The sequence below is a fragment of the Procambarus clarkii genome, chromosome 21 (assembly GCF_040958095.1).
Source record: "Procambarus clarkii isolate CNS0578487 chromosome 21, FALCON_Pclarkii_2.0, whole genome shotgun sequence".
Classification (NCBI taxonomy): Eukaryota; Metazoa; Arthropoda; class Malacostraca; order Decapoda; family Cambaridae; genus Procambarus; species Procambarus clarkii.
This window is the reverse complement of record NC_091170.1, coordinates 32,621,803-32,636,557: the sequence shown is the minus strand read 5'-3', so window position 1 is coordinate 32,636,557 and position 14,755 is coordinate 32,621,803. Positions and strand designations below refer to the sequence as shown.

Below are 14,755 nucleotides of genomic sequence, written 5' to 3'. Positions count from 1 at the left end.
GCACGGTGTGGTATGATGAAGCACGGTGTGGTATGATGAAGCGTGGTGTGGTATGATGAAGCATGGTATAGTATAATGCGGCGTGGTGTAAAATGATTCCGCCGATGTCGCATGTTATGGCATATAGATAGGATGATGTAGCACATTACGGTATGATGTAGCACAGTATAGCATGATGCAGAAGAGTACAGTATGATGCAATACAGTGCGGTATAATGCAGCACTGCGGTATGATTTAGCACAAAATTGTATTATGTAGCATAGTATAGTATGATGTAGCACAGTGCAGTATAATGCAGCAAAGTGAGGTATGATGCTATGATGCCGCACAGTATAGTATGATGTAGCACAGTACAGTATTATGCAGCAAAGTGAAGTATGATGCTATGATGCTGCACAGTATAGCATGATGTAGCACAGTATAGTATTATGAAGAAGAGTGGGTATGATGTAGCACCATACGGTATGATGCAGCACAGTGCAGTATGATGCAGCACAGTGCTATGCTGTAGCACAGTGCGGTATGATGCAGCACAGTGCTATGCTGTAGCACAGTGCGGTATGATGCAGCAGTGCTATGCTGTAGCACAGTGCGGTATGATGTAGCACAATGCGGTATGATGTAGCAATGTATAGTATGATGAAGCACAGTGTGGTATGATGCAGAACACTGAGATATGATGCAGCACAGTGCAGTATGATGCAGCACAGTGCAGTATGATGCAGCACAGTGCGGTATGATGTAGCACAGTGCTATGCTGTAGCACAATGCGGTATGATGTAGCACAATGCGGTATGATGTAGCACAGTGCGGTATGATGTAGCACAGTGCAGTATGATGTAGCACAGTGCGGTATGATGTAGCACAGTGCGGTATGATGTAGCACAGTGCGGTATGATGTAGCAGTGCAGTATGATGCAGCCCAGTGCAGTATAATGCAGCACAGTGCGGTATTATGCAGCACAGTACAGTATGATGTAGCAGAGTAAAGTATGATGTAGCACAGTGAAGTATTATGCAGCACAGTAAGGTATTATGCAGCACAGTGCAGTATGATGAAACACAGTGCAGTATTATATAGCACAATGAGGTATGATGTAGCACAGTGCAGTATGATGTAGCACAGTGCAGTATGATGTAGCAGTGAGGTATGATGTGGCACAGTGCCGTATGATGTAGCACAGTGCAGTATGATGCAGCACAGTGAGGTATGATGTGGCACAGTGCAGTATGATATAGCACAATGAGGTATGATGTAGCACAGTGCAGTATGATGTAGCACACTGAGGTATGATGTAGCACAGTGCAGTATGATGTAGCACAGTGAGGTATGATGTAGCACAGTGCAGTATTATATAGCACAATGAGGTATGATGTAGCACAGTGCAGTATGATGTAGCAGTGAGGTATGATGTAGCACAGTGTGGTATGATGTAGGACAGTGAGGTATGATGTAGCACAGTGCAGTATGATGTAGCACAGTGAGGTATGATGTAGCACAATGCAGTATGATGTAGCACAGTGAGGTATGATGTAGCACAATGCAGTATGATGTAGCACAGTGCAGTATGATGCAGCACAGTGAGGTATGATGTAGCACAGTGCAGTATGATGTAGCACAGTGCAGTATAATGTAGTACAGTGCAGTATGATGTAGCACAGTGCAGTATGATGCAGCACAGTGCAGTATGATATAGCACAGTGCAGTATGATGAAGCACAGTGTGGTATGATGTAGCAGAGTGAGGTATGATGAATCAGTGTGGTATGATGTAGCACAGTGCAGTATGATGTAGCACAGTGAGGTATGATGTGGCACAGTGCAGTATGATGTAGCACCGTGAGGTATGATGAAGCACAGTGCAGTATGATATAGCACAGTGCAGTATGATGTAGCACAGTGAGGTATGATGAAGCACAGTGCATTATGATGCAGCACAGTGCAGTATGATGCAGTGCAGTGCAGTATGATGCAGCGCAGTGCAGTGCAGTATGATGCAGTGCAGTGCAGTATGATGCAGCACAGTGCAGTATGATGCAGCACAGTGCATTATGATGCAGCACAGTGCAGTATGATGTAGCACAGTGTGGTATGATGTAGCACAGTGAGGTATGATGCAGCACAGTGCATTACGATGCAGCACAGTGCAGTATGATGCAGCACAGTGCATTATGATGCAGCACGGTGCATTATGATGCAGCACAGTGCAGTATGATGCAGCACAGTGCAGTATGATGTAGCACAGTGAGGTATGATGAAGCACAGTGTAGTATGATGTAGCACAGTGCAGTATGATGTAGCACAGTGCAGTATGATGTAGCACAGTGCAGTATGATGTAGCACAGTGTGGTATGATGTAGCACAGTGAGGTATGATGAAGCACAGTGCAGTATGATGTAGCACAGTGCATTATGATGCAGCACAGTGCAGTATGATGTAGCAAAGTGCAGTATGATGTAGCACAGTGCATTATGATGCAGCACAGTGCAGTATGATGTAGCAAAGTGCAGTATGATGTAGCAGTGCAGTATGATGTACCACAGTGAGGTATGATGCAGCAAAGTGCGGTATGATGCAGCACAGTGCAGTATGATGCAGCACAGTGCATTATGATGCAGCACAGTGCATTATGATGCAGCACAGTGCAGTATGATGCAGCACAGTGCATTATGATGTAGCACAGTGTGGTATAATGTAGCAGTGAGGTATGATGCAGCACAGTGCAGTATGATGAAGCACAGTGAGGTATGATGTAGCAAAGTGCGGTATGATGCAGTACAGTGCAGTATGATGTAGCACAGTGCAGTATGATGTAGCACAGTGAGGTATGATGTAGCAAAGTGCGGTATGATGCAGCACAGTGCAGTATGATGTAGCACAGTGCAGTATGATGCAGCACAGTGTAGTATGATGTAGCACAGCGAGGTATGATGTAGCAAAGTGCAGTATGATGTAGCACAGTGCAGTATGATGTAGCACAGTGCAGTATGATGTAGCACAATGCAGTATGATGCAGCACAGTGAGGTATGATGTAGCACAGTGAGGTATGATGTAGCACAGTGCGATATCATGCAATACAGTGCGGTATGATGTTGCACAGTGCCGTATGATGAAGCACAGTACCGTATGAATTAGCACAGTGCGGTATGATGTAGCACAGTGCGGTATGATGTAGCAAAGTGCGATATAATGCAATACAGTGCGGTATGATGTAGTACAGTATAGTATGATGTAGCACAGTATTATATGATGTACAGTATAATATGATGTAGTACAGTATAATATGATGTAGCACAGTGCGGTATGATGTAGTACAATGCAGTATGATGTAGCACAGTACAGTATGATGCAGCACAATATAATAGTATGATGTAGCACAGTATAGTATGATGTAGCAGAGTGCGGTATGATGTAGCACAATGCGGTATGATGCAGCACAATGCAGTATGATGTAGCATAGTGCGGTATGATGTAGCATCGTTCTGTATGATGCAGTACAGTTCGGTATGATGTAGCACAGTGCAGAATGATGTAGCACAGTGCGGTATGATGTAGCACAGTACAGAATGATATAGCACAGTGCGGTATGATGAAGCACTGTATAGTATGATGAACACAGTGCGATATGATGTAGCACAGTATAGTATGATGTAGCACAGTGCTGTATGATATGGCACAGTATAGTATGATGCCGCACAGTGCGGTATGATGTAGCACAGTATAGTATGATGCCGCACAGTGCGGTATGATGCCGCACAGTGCGGTATGATGCACAGAACAGTATGATTTAGCACAGTATAGTATGAAGCAACAAGGCGGTATTATGTAGCATAGTATAATATTATGTAGCACAGTTCAATAAGATGTAGCAGTGTTGTATAATGAAGCACAGTATAGTATGATGTATCACAGTTCAGTATGATGTAGCGCAATATAATATGATGTCGCAGAAGTATGGTATGATGCAACACAGTTCGATTTGATGCAGCACAGTACGGTATGATGTACAACAGTATAGCATAATATAGCACAGTCTAGTATGATGCAGCCTAGTTTAGTATGATGAAGCACAGTATAATATGATGCAGCACCGTACAGTATGATGTAGTGTAGCTTTGTCTGATATGGTATGATAGGGAACTGCAGTGTATGGTGTCTACTATTGTGATGAAGTGTATGTCATACAGTAGGATGTAGTGTTGCGATACTATAATGTTCTTGATTTATGATGATTTTTATTACGATATAAAATATATTAGTATTATATAATGTTCTTGATTTACGATGTTTTTTATTATGATATAAAATATATTAGTATTATATAATGTTCTATCACGTGAAATGATGCAATGTGGTGTAGTATGATGTGCAGCAGAGTATAATGCAGTGTGGTGTGACATAATGTAGTGCTTTATGTTGCATAACCAGAACTGCTATAGTACATTATAATGCAGAATGATGAAATGCTTTGCAATACGATGCAGGGAGGGCGAGATATGATTCACAAGTATGGTATGACGTTATGGTGTTGTATGATGCAGTATTGGGTTGTGTGATGATGTTTTTTAATGTATGGTGAAGTGTGGTGTCGCATAAAATATGTGTGAAATGAGCCAGTATGGAGCTGTATGATATACTATGCTGTGGTATGGATTGTTAATGGTGCGATAAGATTCAGTATGGTGCGGAATGAGGAAGTATGATGCAAAATGATGCAAATAGATGCAGAATGATTAAGTATGGTGGCGAACGATTCAGTACCTCACGGGATGATGCAATATGGTTCGGAATGATGCAGTAATGTGCCGTATGATTTAATATGTATGATTCAATGTGGTGGTATATGATGCTGTATGGTGCGGTCTGTTAAAGTGACGCTGTATGTGGTGTGTGGTGTAAGTAGACGACTCTTCTCGCAAATAAAAACATCTGAAAAAAATTTATAGCACTGGAGAACAGGTACAAGAAGAGTCAATAGTCTACAGAAACAGATCATGCCGGTGAGAGAGAGAGAGAAGCACAAACACTCACAGACAATGTACTCGGGCACAATGCACACATAAAAAAGGAGGGGAGGGTTGGGACGATGCTGTTAACATACAACATAATGAGAACGAAGAAATGTACTGCAGTGTGAAAAGGTGATTATAACGCTTTAGTGCGCATGCGTCGGAGGGCTGGCTGGCTGGCTGGCCGGCTGGGGACACGAGCCAAGCCAGCTACGGGCAGAAATGGCCTTATACCGAATACAAAAAAATAAATAAAATCATTCTTCTAAATCAACCTACGAGGTTACCAGAGAGAGCCAACACAAACTAGTAAACCAAGAGAAGCTACGATGATGCAATACCGAGAGATAGAAAGACTACCCGAGATGCATAACCAGGAGCTAGAAGAACAGACCCAAGTTAGCCTTACTGAAGGCAAGTCCGGTCTTGAAAGAGAAGTAGTGGGCACGGGGTCACCCGTTAATTAAATGAAGGAATGGAAGCGAGTCCAATCCTGCAGAAAAGGAGCCAAAAGCCTTAATTTCTATATGATGAGCACGACTCGAGTCTTATTTTGTAAATTAATACGTTAAAGAGCCTTATATTAGGATGAGGTGAGAGAGGTCGTGCTATGATGGTGTGATGTACCCTCAGCCCACAGCAGCCTGGCCCCAGCACGGGCAGCGAGGGACTGGCAGACACAACACAGATTTGTACTAACGTGAGCTGGCATTTGGTCTCGAGTTGGGCTCCTGATCTGCTGTAGTTCATTGAGCAAAGGAATGATCAGAGAGCTGTAAATATCATCCAGCAAGTTCGTAGGGTCTGTGTCAGCCTCGGCCATGTCTCACACCGGCAGGCGATGCCATACGCGCTCATAATAATTTGGCAGACCTAATTCCAATTATTTGGGGGCTCATAGGACTGTAGGCCTTTTAGATGGCTTTACTCTAGTCTGAAAGAGAATCAAGAAAAAATATTTTAATTAAATTTGGTCAGCTGAGCGCCTGTGAAGGACGCGTCACTGGATGCCAATGATCAGACTTTATATGTCTCTTATGCACTTAATCAACATCAAGGCCTACATTCATATTCACAGAATTTTTCAAATTTAGCAAAATAATAAAACCTCGGCGAATTTCAGAAAACAAATTGATTACAAGATGGCTACACGACCCTAGCGAATGTTGCAAAAAAAAGGGAAAAGAAATATCACCATTTGTGCAATAACAAGTGGTGGCATACTTCTTGCACCGCAAGCAACAATTTCGGGGTTCTCACGCAGCGGGGCGCCTCTGGTGGAGTCAATCCGGGTGCCTGGGCTCAAATTGGGTCACGCGGTCGCTAACACACTCCATTCAATTGGCTGTTTCCATTTATGGATTTTCAGCATTTCTCATCACGAAATACAAACTTAAATGTTTCTTTGATAAATTATACAATAAATATTTTTTTCTATTGAATACCTGTCATTTACCTGACAGTGTACTCTGCCGCTCTCCTCCGACTCAAGCAGAGGGCTCTTCATCACTCGCGCCTTCACTCGTGGTCCATATAGACACTGGAGTTTCCTTTATAGCACACACACACAGCCCTCCAACCTGGAGCCTCCAGGGTAAGAATGTTGGGCTGAGAGTCCTGAGGTGTACCGGAGCCGATGTTGTGGGAGGAGGGACGCCGCTGCCCGCCACCCACCACTGGTCCTCACTATCACATCACCGCCACCATCATCTGCTACCACCGCCACCACACAACGCTTCACATCATGAAAGGCCCAGTGGATAATGCGAGAGTAGACGGTGTAGCAGGAGCAACAGCAGCAGCAGGAACAGGAGCAGAGCAGCAGCAGCAGCGGTGGTGGTGGTGGTGGTGAAGCATCCAGCGCTCTCTCTCTCTCTCTCTCACTCTTCGCTCTGCCTCACCCCCGCCTCGGTGTCCTCATCTTGGAGGCGACTGCATCTCGACACTAGTACAGCAAAACGCGGGCCGATACACCTCTAATGTGTGGTCACTTTAACGCCTGGGGAAGCCACTCACCTCTGCAGACATTAGGGCATGACTAGGTGGGGCAGGTTAGACAGCAATGAAGGAATATCCCCGGCGAGCCTCAGCACCGCATGGCCCCCCTCTGCCCCCGTCCGCCATAACTGGTCGCCGATCAATAAGAACTCGGGCCGCGGTGAGTGTGGGTCCTGCCTACACCCAGCCGTCCTCCCTCCCTCCCGCACGCACGCCTCTTCCTCCTCCTCCTCCTCCTCCTCCTACTCCTTCTCCTCCTCATCCTCTTCCTCATACTCTTCGATATGCTGAATCTACCTTAGAAAACCACTTTTGCTCATGTTTCAAATATCCACTTATGTAATTAGCTGACCCGGAAAACCTTCGGTTTCAGTGTCATCTTCCGATGCCATTCTTCGGAGTCTGAAAAATAATATAGGTATATGTGCATTATTCATCAGTAGCTCAATAGATCCTCCAGCAGACATCAGCTAGGGTACCTTGGGGCACGTCTGCTCCTGCCAGACCTGGCCAAGTCTTACACCTCCTCTCCCTTCGCTCAATTTTTTTTTTTCAGTCGTCTGCTTCTGAAGTTGTTCTTGCTGACAATGTTATTCCACCCACCCCCCTGGTGTTCTTGTTAAGGCTGTTCTGGTGTTGTTCTTCTGAAGTGTTGATCATACTGTTGCAGGTGTAGTTATCACACCTGTTCTTACCCAGCTGCTGCTGTTCTAACTGGTGTTGGCCTTATGTGTTGCACTCTTATGTGTTGTGTCGTAACAATATGGTGTTGTAAGCGCTGGTGTTATTTTCACCCATGGTGTTGACTTAAAGCTGGTACTGGGTGTCCGTGCTGGCATGGGTCTTCACACTATACACTTACACTCGATGGTATTATGGTGACGGAATATTCTTAAGCTGACATGTATTAATTGCCTGTGATTATATATACAGCTGGTGTTAGATTTACAGCTGGTGTTTTAGATTTACAGTTGGTGCTAAAATTACTATTAGTGTTACATTTACAGTTTTTGATACGTTTACAGGTTGTGTTTTGTTTTCAGTTGGTGCTACGTTTACAGCTGGTGTTATATTTACAACCGGTATTATGTTTACAGCGGGTATTGTTTATAGTTGGAGTTATGTTTAAGCTTACGTTTACACTAGTTTATACTAGTAAACTAAACTATCTAACAGCTGGTGTTCTTACAGCTGGTGTTCTTACAGCTGGTGTCCTTACTGATGTGTTCTTACAGCTGTTCTTACTGCTGGTGTTCTTACTGTTCTTACTGCTGGTGTTCTTACAGTTGTTCTTACTGCTGGTGTTCTTACAGTTGTTCTTACTGCTGGTGTTCTTACAGGTGGTGTCCTTACTGATGTATTCTTACAGCTGTTCTTACTGCTGGTGTTCTTACTGCTGTTCTTACAGTTGTTCTTACTGCCGGTGTTCTTACTGTTCTTACTGCTGGTGTTCTTACTGCTGTTCTTACTGGTGTTCTTACAGTTGTTCTTACTGCTGGTGTCCTTACTGCTGGTGTTCTTACTGCTGGTGTTCTTACAGCTGTTCTAATACTGTTAACGTTGGTCCTACCGTTACTGTGAGATAATACAGTTAACTTTGTCCTAGTGTTCAGGACAAAGGTGTACGAACAGTATACGCTGTTCGTACACCCGAACATTGTTCGAACAGCTAAAGCTGATCTTACACAAGATGTTTTACTATTGATGCAAATGTTATTTCTTATGTTATTGTTCATAGTGTTATTCTTTATCTTGTTACTGTTGACGTTGTTCATACTGTTGTTGACGTTGTTCATACTGTTGCTGTTAGTATGAATGTTGTTCATACTAACTATAGCGGTGTTCTTAGTGAAGACGGTTTAGGACACCATTTAGATTATTCAGTTCATTCTATAGTATATTGACCACAATTGGAGACATACTCACATGAACATATTTAGAGGAATCATAAATATGCATTATACAGGATTAAGAAAACTTATACACAAACGAAGTATAAAAATCATCAATAAGTTACTAATCAATACAAATTAAATTTCAAAACAAAGTACCAGTTGAGTCACAGGACAGTACACATGATACCCAGATTAGATATCAATAGACGAGGATAGATATCATTCAGGACGCCAATACGAGATCAAAAAAACATATGAGAAGCGATGTTAAAGTAACCAGAAACGCCAGCGATTTTATCCAGGGGACAAATGACTCAAAGGAACACCGGGACGGCAAAATTTCAGATTATCCTGAAAATCAGGACGTCGTGAGAGGACGTGCGCAGCTGACAGTGGGTCACCGCACTTCTCACAGTGCGCGTCTGCCTTTCATTGAGATTAATGTCGTGTGGCCAATATATATACCCTAGCCAGAGCCATTCCCAGTTATGGTGACCGGCGGGAGACCACGAGGACAGGTCACATTATGGACACGAGGACAGGTCACAATAGGACCACGAGGACAGGTCACATTATGGACACGAGGACAGGTCACAAAAAGATCACTTGGGAAGGCCACATTTAATAGTAAGTAATGCCATACTCGTAACAGCTAAGCACACATATCTCTCCATGGGTTACGAACTGCTTTATTAATGACAGAACCAAAAAGCCGAGGAAGGAGTTCGTGTTGAATAGACCACACACTAGAAGGTGAAGGGACGACGACGTTTCGGTCCGTCCTGGACCATTCTCAAGTAGATTGTCGACTTGAAAATGGTCCAGGACGGACCGAAACGTCGTCGTCCCTTCACCTTCGAGTGTGTGGCCTGGTCAACATACTTTAGCCACGTCATCGCCTGCATAAGGAGTTCGTATCTGGGAATCGAATCAGGCACGAACGGTTTCTTTACCAGCGGCATCCGTGAGGTCATTAGAGGCAGCGCCCATGTGCCTGGAAACCCAACAAATTTAAACTGTCTTATATCTATTAAACATGAAAAATTTCCCCAAAATCGGATGGAAACCTCAAAAATATTGAATAATTTCGTTTTCAATCCCAAAACGTTGCGACAAAAATCATCAATACTGTTACTACTAATGATATATTAAGCTTTACATATTCTTTCCAGTGACTTATATTCTTGTAATCTGAACATGTTTTGTTTTCATACGCAAAATAACATAAAAATACTCGCTGACAAATCTGTAGTTGTCGTTGAAGCATGAACTGCTTAAGTTGAACTTAAGCAGTTCATGCTTAAGTTGTATATGCTACTTATAGAATATAAGTAGAAAACTTATTAGTCCATATGTATTCTTTGTTTTTCCAAGAAAAGTTTGAAAATTTAATAGTTCCAGCTTTCAATTTTATTTCCTTGGTGCATTTTGTAAATTGTTTTGCAAGAATATTAATTATTGTGCTTGCAATTCTTATATAATATTCTTGCGTTTCGTTGTTCGTAACCTTGCATACTTTACTGAAAAACATCCTCCTTTTCCTCCGGTGAGATCGGCGGGAACCTCCAAATGCTACTTCAGATGTTTTCTCCCTTCTAAAATTATAATAAAGAAAATACGCAATGTTATATCTTTGTTCTCTTCTCATATTCACGTTAGTTTAATTATCAAATTCTCTGTTCTCTGCTTTGGAGGTGACCATAACTGATTCGAACCATTTTAGTTATTTTTATATATTCAATTTATATCTTTTAGTGCATTATTAATGATATCCTGTAAATATTTGATCTGTTTCTTAATTCATTCTTATCCTATATTCGAAATGGGACATTCTACACTATGTGTGAAACAATTTCGTTGACGGTATTTAATTAAAAATTCTAACAATTTATTTAAGATGTTTCCCTCTTATTTCTTCAATTTTATCCCGTAAAATGCAGTATTCCGGTCAATTACACACAGTAATCCAGAAAATTTGAGTTACTCCAGCCAACGACAAAAGCCTCGGGTGTTTTGAATATGCCAGACGACCACAAAAATCCTGAGATGTTTTGGATATGGCAGAAGCCCACAGTAATCCTGTGGTGTTTTAGTTATGCTAGGCACCGACAATGACCCTAAAATGTTTCAGCTGTGCCAAACGCTGATAGTAATACTGGTATGTCTAATATTTGTCAAGACACCCACAGTAATTCTACTATATTTCGCTCTCTAAGACACACGTACAAAATCCTGGTATGTTGTGTCTCTGGCAGAAGTCGGCAGTAGTTAAAATCGATCATTTGCTGCCCTCGGAATGGGATTTAATCCGAATATTGGCGTTCTTGTCAGTAATTGTCAGTTTTCAAACGTTTTAAAAAGATGCAACGATGTATGTTTTAAGAATTAATTTGAGCTGCTCTCCACAGTGACGGTTAAGTTTCATTACACTCTTGATATATAATGAGTGTCTTATAAATTTTCTTTATAAGTGAAATGTTACGCCTGAGACCCGTAGAATTATGAATCATACTCGCTCTAGTATGCCTTGACTCCCAACGACCTTAAAGTACTACTATAAAAAGCTATGATTTGTTCAGATCTGAAACCTATATCTATGGCCAGCACAAAACGTCCACCAGACTGTGCGACACAGTGGTTACAGTATCAGGTTGGGTTACCGTTACCTGTGGTAGGTGGCTGCAGGTGACGGATCTCCCAATCCTGAGCACTCCAGACGCAAACTCTGTGAGCAGGAACTGCGGCATGATCTCCCACACTACATCACTGAATGCCCAGTTATTAGACCTTTCAGACCAGTTGGCATGAGGTACCTGGAGCTTTGCAATTACTTTATTTACTCTCGTATTTTTTAAGATATCCTCACAGTGTACCCAAAATTTGCCAGTGCATAAACATATGGCCCTGTATGACTAACCATCCTGCGAGATGGGGACTTGTATTACCACTGCTACCTTATTCACTCTTGTGTTGATGATATCCTCAAAATGCTTCCGGAGTCTGCCAGTGCAAACTGCCTATCACATGCCTCTGTATGACTGACCATCCTGTGTGATGGGGATTTTTTAGCATCATGTAATTAGGTTTTTTGACACACTGTGCTCCATCTCATATAGTCTAGGGTAGCTGCACTAATGCAGATGTACCTTATGTATTAATAAAAAAGAATATGTCCCTGCCTGATGGGAATTTAATTTAGTATCACATAATCAGCTCACGACCCAAACTATATCCCAACTCCCCCCCCCCCCCCCGTCATATACTCTCGAACAGCTTCATATACATTGATGTACCAAAATATGTAAATAATAAATAAAACCCATTTGACTTTTTGCATTACAGTCATGAGAGACTCGACATCTCCAGCATTGCTCAGAAACAAATTATTTTGTGTCCTAATTACATCAGCGACTTGGGCTAAAAATATTTACAATCTCATCAAACTGAACATACTTTTAAATGTAGTCTACCTGTCACTGACATCTCAATTTATCTGCATCCAGCCATCCAAGTATCGTACACACCAATCTCCAAGAAAGGTAATTAAAATCTTGTTCTTCTAAATTCAGTAACACTTCAAACTATTGCCGCCTCTGGCAAAAACCTAGACTGCCGAGCATTGTCTAAACTGATAATTCATGAAAACTGTCTAGAGGACGCACTCAACCTGGACCTTGTGTCGAAATCATACTTGAACACACCAACCACAGTTAGGTTAAACCACTGGCTGAACAACCTGCACTCAACTAGCTACCAGTACCACAGGAGTAATTTTCTGCAATTCAATTGAAAAACTCGACAGCAGAACTTCATTATAGCAATTACAAATAATCAGTTCGATGAAAAGAATAAAATGGGTTAGAATCTCTCTCTTGGATGGCTACCATCTTACAGAAACGTAACCCATCACAGCCACAGCAGCTACAGTGTCATGTAATCAAAATGGAGTTGTAGTTGGCTTAGGTTAGACCATCTGAGCTACACTATCTCCGTTAAGACTATATTGCTCCAAACATTCTGGTGTGATAAGAGAAATAAGAAACTCAAAGTTCTGAAAGGGTATTTTTAGTTCAGATATATATATATATATATATATATATATATATATATATATATATATATATATATATATATATATATATATATATATATATATATATATATTGTGTGTGTGTGTGTGTGTGTGTGTTTTGGGCTCCAAAAGTAGCCCGGTGCAGCTGTCTAACTCCCAGGTACGTATTTACTGCTAGGTGAACAAGGGTAAAAGAGTGAAAGAAACTCTACCCATTTGTTTTTGCCTCTGCCGGGGATCGAACCCGGGTCCTTAAGAAAAGCACTGAAAAACATAATATTTTAGGAAAATTCGACTTGCTAGGCAAATTGGCCTATTAGGTATAAAATTACACACACACACACATACAAACACACATATACAAACACACACACACACATACAAACACACACACATATATATACAAACACACACACACACACACATACAAACACACACACATATACAAACACACACACACATACCAACACACACACACACACACACACACATACCAACACACACACACATAGACAAACACACACAAAAGTACCCTTCTTGTCGGTGTTCACGACAAAAATTACTTTGGTTTTCTACTATGTTTAAGACACCAGTACACTTGCTGGTTGGCTCAGTAAGTTCTCGGGGCGGCCTGGACAACCTTCTCTCAGCTGACAGACCTTAAGCCCACAACCAAACCCAAGCTAAAACAGATTTACTGACAAAGTTCTCTTCCACAACAGAAGAGACGACTCTGGGCTATTTTTTTCTGCTTCTTAGACAGTTTGAATGATTTTACAATACACAGCAACAAAAATTAAAAGCCTTATTAATCCAGAAAGACGGCGGGGAAGGGGAGTGAGGGAGGGGATGTGGGAGAGGGGGTGTGGGAGAGGGGGTGTGGGAGAGGGGTGTGGGAGAGGGGACGGGAGAGGAGGGAGAAACAGGTAACGACACAGATAAGACCATAACAACACACGCGTGATGATTCGTTCTTGTTTTATATACTTATTTTTTCGCATCTTTTGTGGAGGTGGAGATAAGAGAAGGGGTCAGCACCGCCTGCGATCCCTAAAGAGCCTCTTAGCGTGATATACAACACGAGACACAGTCACAAGGACGAGCGTGTCACCTCAGGTCGTGGCGACGAGGAGGTGGTCGTGGTGGTGGCGGAGACCGGCGCCCAGCCCCACGCTCACAGGGTCGTGGTGGTGGCGGACCGGCGCCCAGCCCCACGCTCACAGGGTCGTGATGGTGAAGGAGGGAGGCGTGACCAGGCCTGCAGGGTGACAGGTCGTACTGTGGTGCCTGGCCGATGTCCCGGCTAGCGAGAAGTGTCCTGAAATATATATATATATATGTTTTAGCAAAGTTTAGGCAAAGTATAATGAATATATGTCCTGTGTGTGAGAGTATCAGTGGCCTTTCCAATTTGTTCTTATTTATTATAGGAATATTTATATAAATACAGCTTATCGTACACTTTGTGAGAGATTACACAGCTCCTCATCTAAAGATCCCTTCTCTCAGGCTGGGTAAGTCACACGGGAGGTGTTGATCTGCATCACAGTGCTGGTGTGACGCTAAACATTCCCTCCAGTGATGAACACGGAACGGAATAAAGTAACTACAAAGCTCCAGGTACCGTATAGCGGCCGGTCTGAAGCCTCTAGTGACTTAACATTCAATAATGTTGTGAGTGAGATCACACGAGTCATATGTACATTTAGGTACATGTGCGTTTGTGCAGCTGCCCTAGACTATATGAAGGGGAGTACAGAGTGTCAAAAGCTAGCTACG

At 42.4% G+C, this 14,755-nt stretch overlaps 1 protein-coding gene and 1 long non-coding RNA gene across 4 annotated transcripts in view; both read right to left on the bottom strand.

The window, feature by feature from the left end:
- LOC138349537 (serine/threonine-protein kinase tousled-like 1) overlaps positions 1 to 7,144 on the bottom strand; it is a 93,711-nt gene extending 86,567 nt beyond the window's left edge. For 2 of the 3 annotated variants that reach the window (XM_069328279.1, XM_045746389.2), the window contains exon 1: positions 6,468 to 7,120. In XM_069328279.1, the coding sequence (XP_069184380.1) occupies positions 6,468 to 6,518 (51 nt within the window). In that variant the 5' untranslated portion in view covers positions 6,519 to 7,120. Of the gene's footprint in view, positions 1 to 6,467 lie in introns of all 3 variants that reach the window. The other variant, XM_069328280.1, reaches the window with a different exon arrangement.
- Positions 7,145 to 13,097: 5,953 nt separating this feature from the next.
- Positions 13,098 to 14,755, bottom strand: part of LOC138367023 (uncharacterized) — a 102,949-nt gene continuing 101,291 nt past the window's right edge. The window contains exon 4 of the long non-coding RNA XR_011229293.1: positions 13,098 to 14,294. This is a non-coding gene — a long non-coding RNA (uncharacterized lncRNA). The remainder of the gene's footprint in view (positions 14,295 to 14,755) is intronic.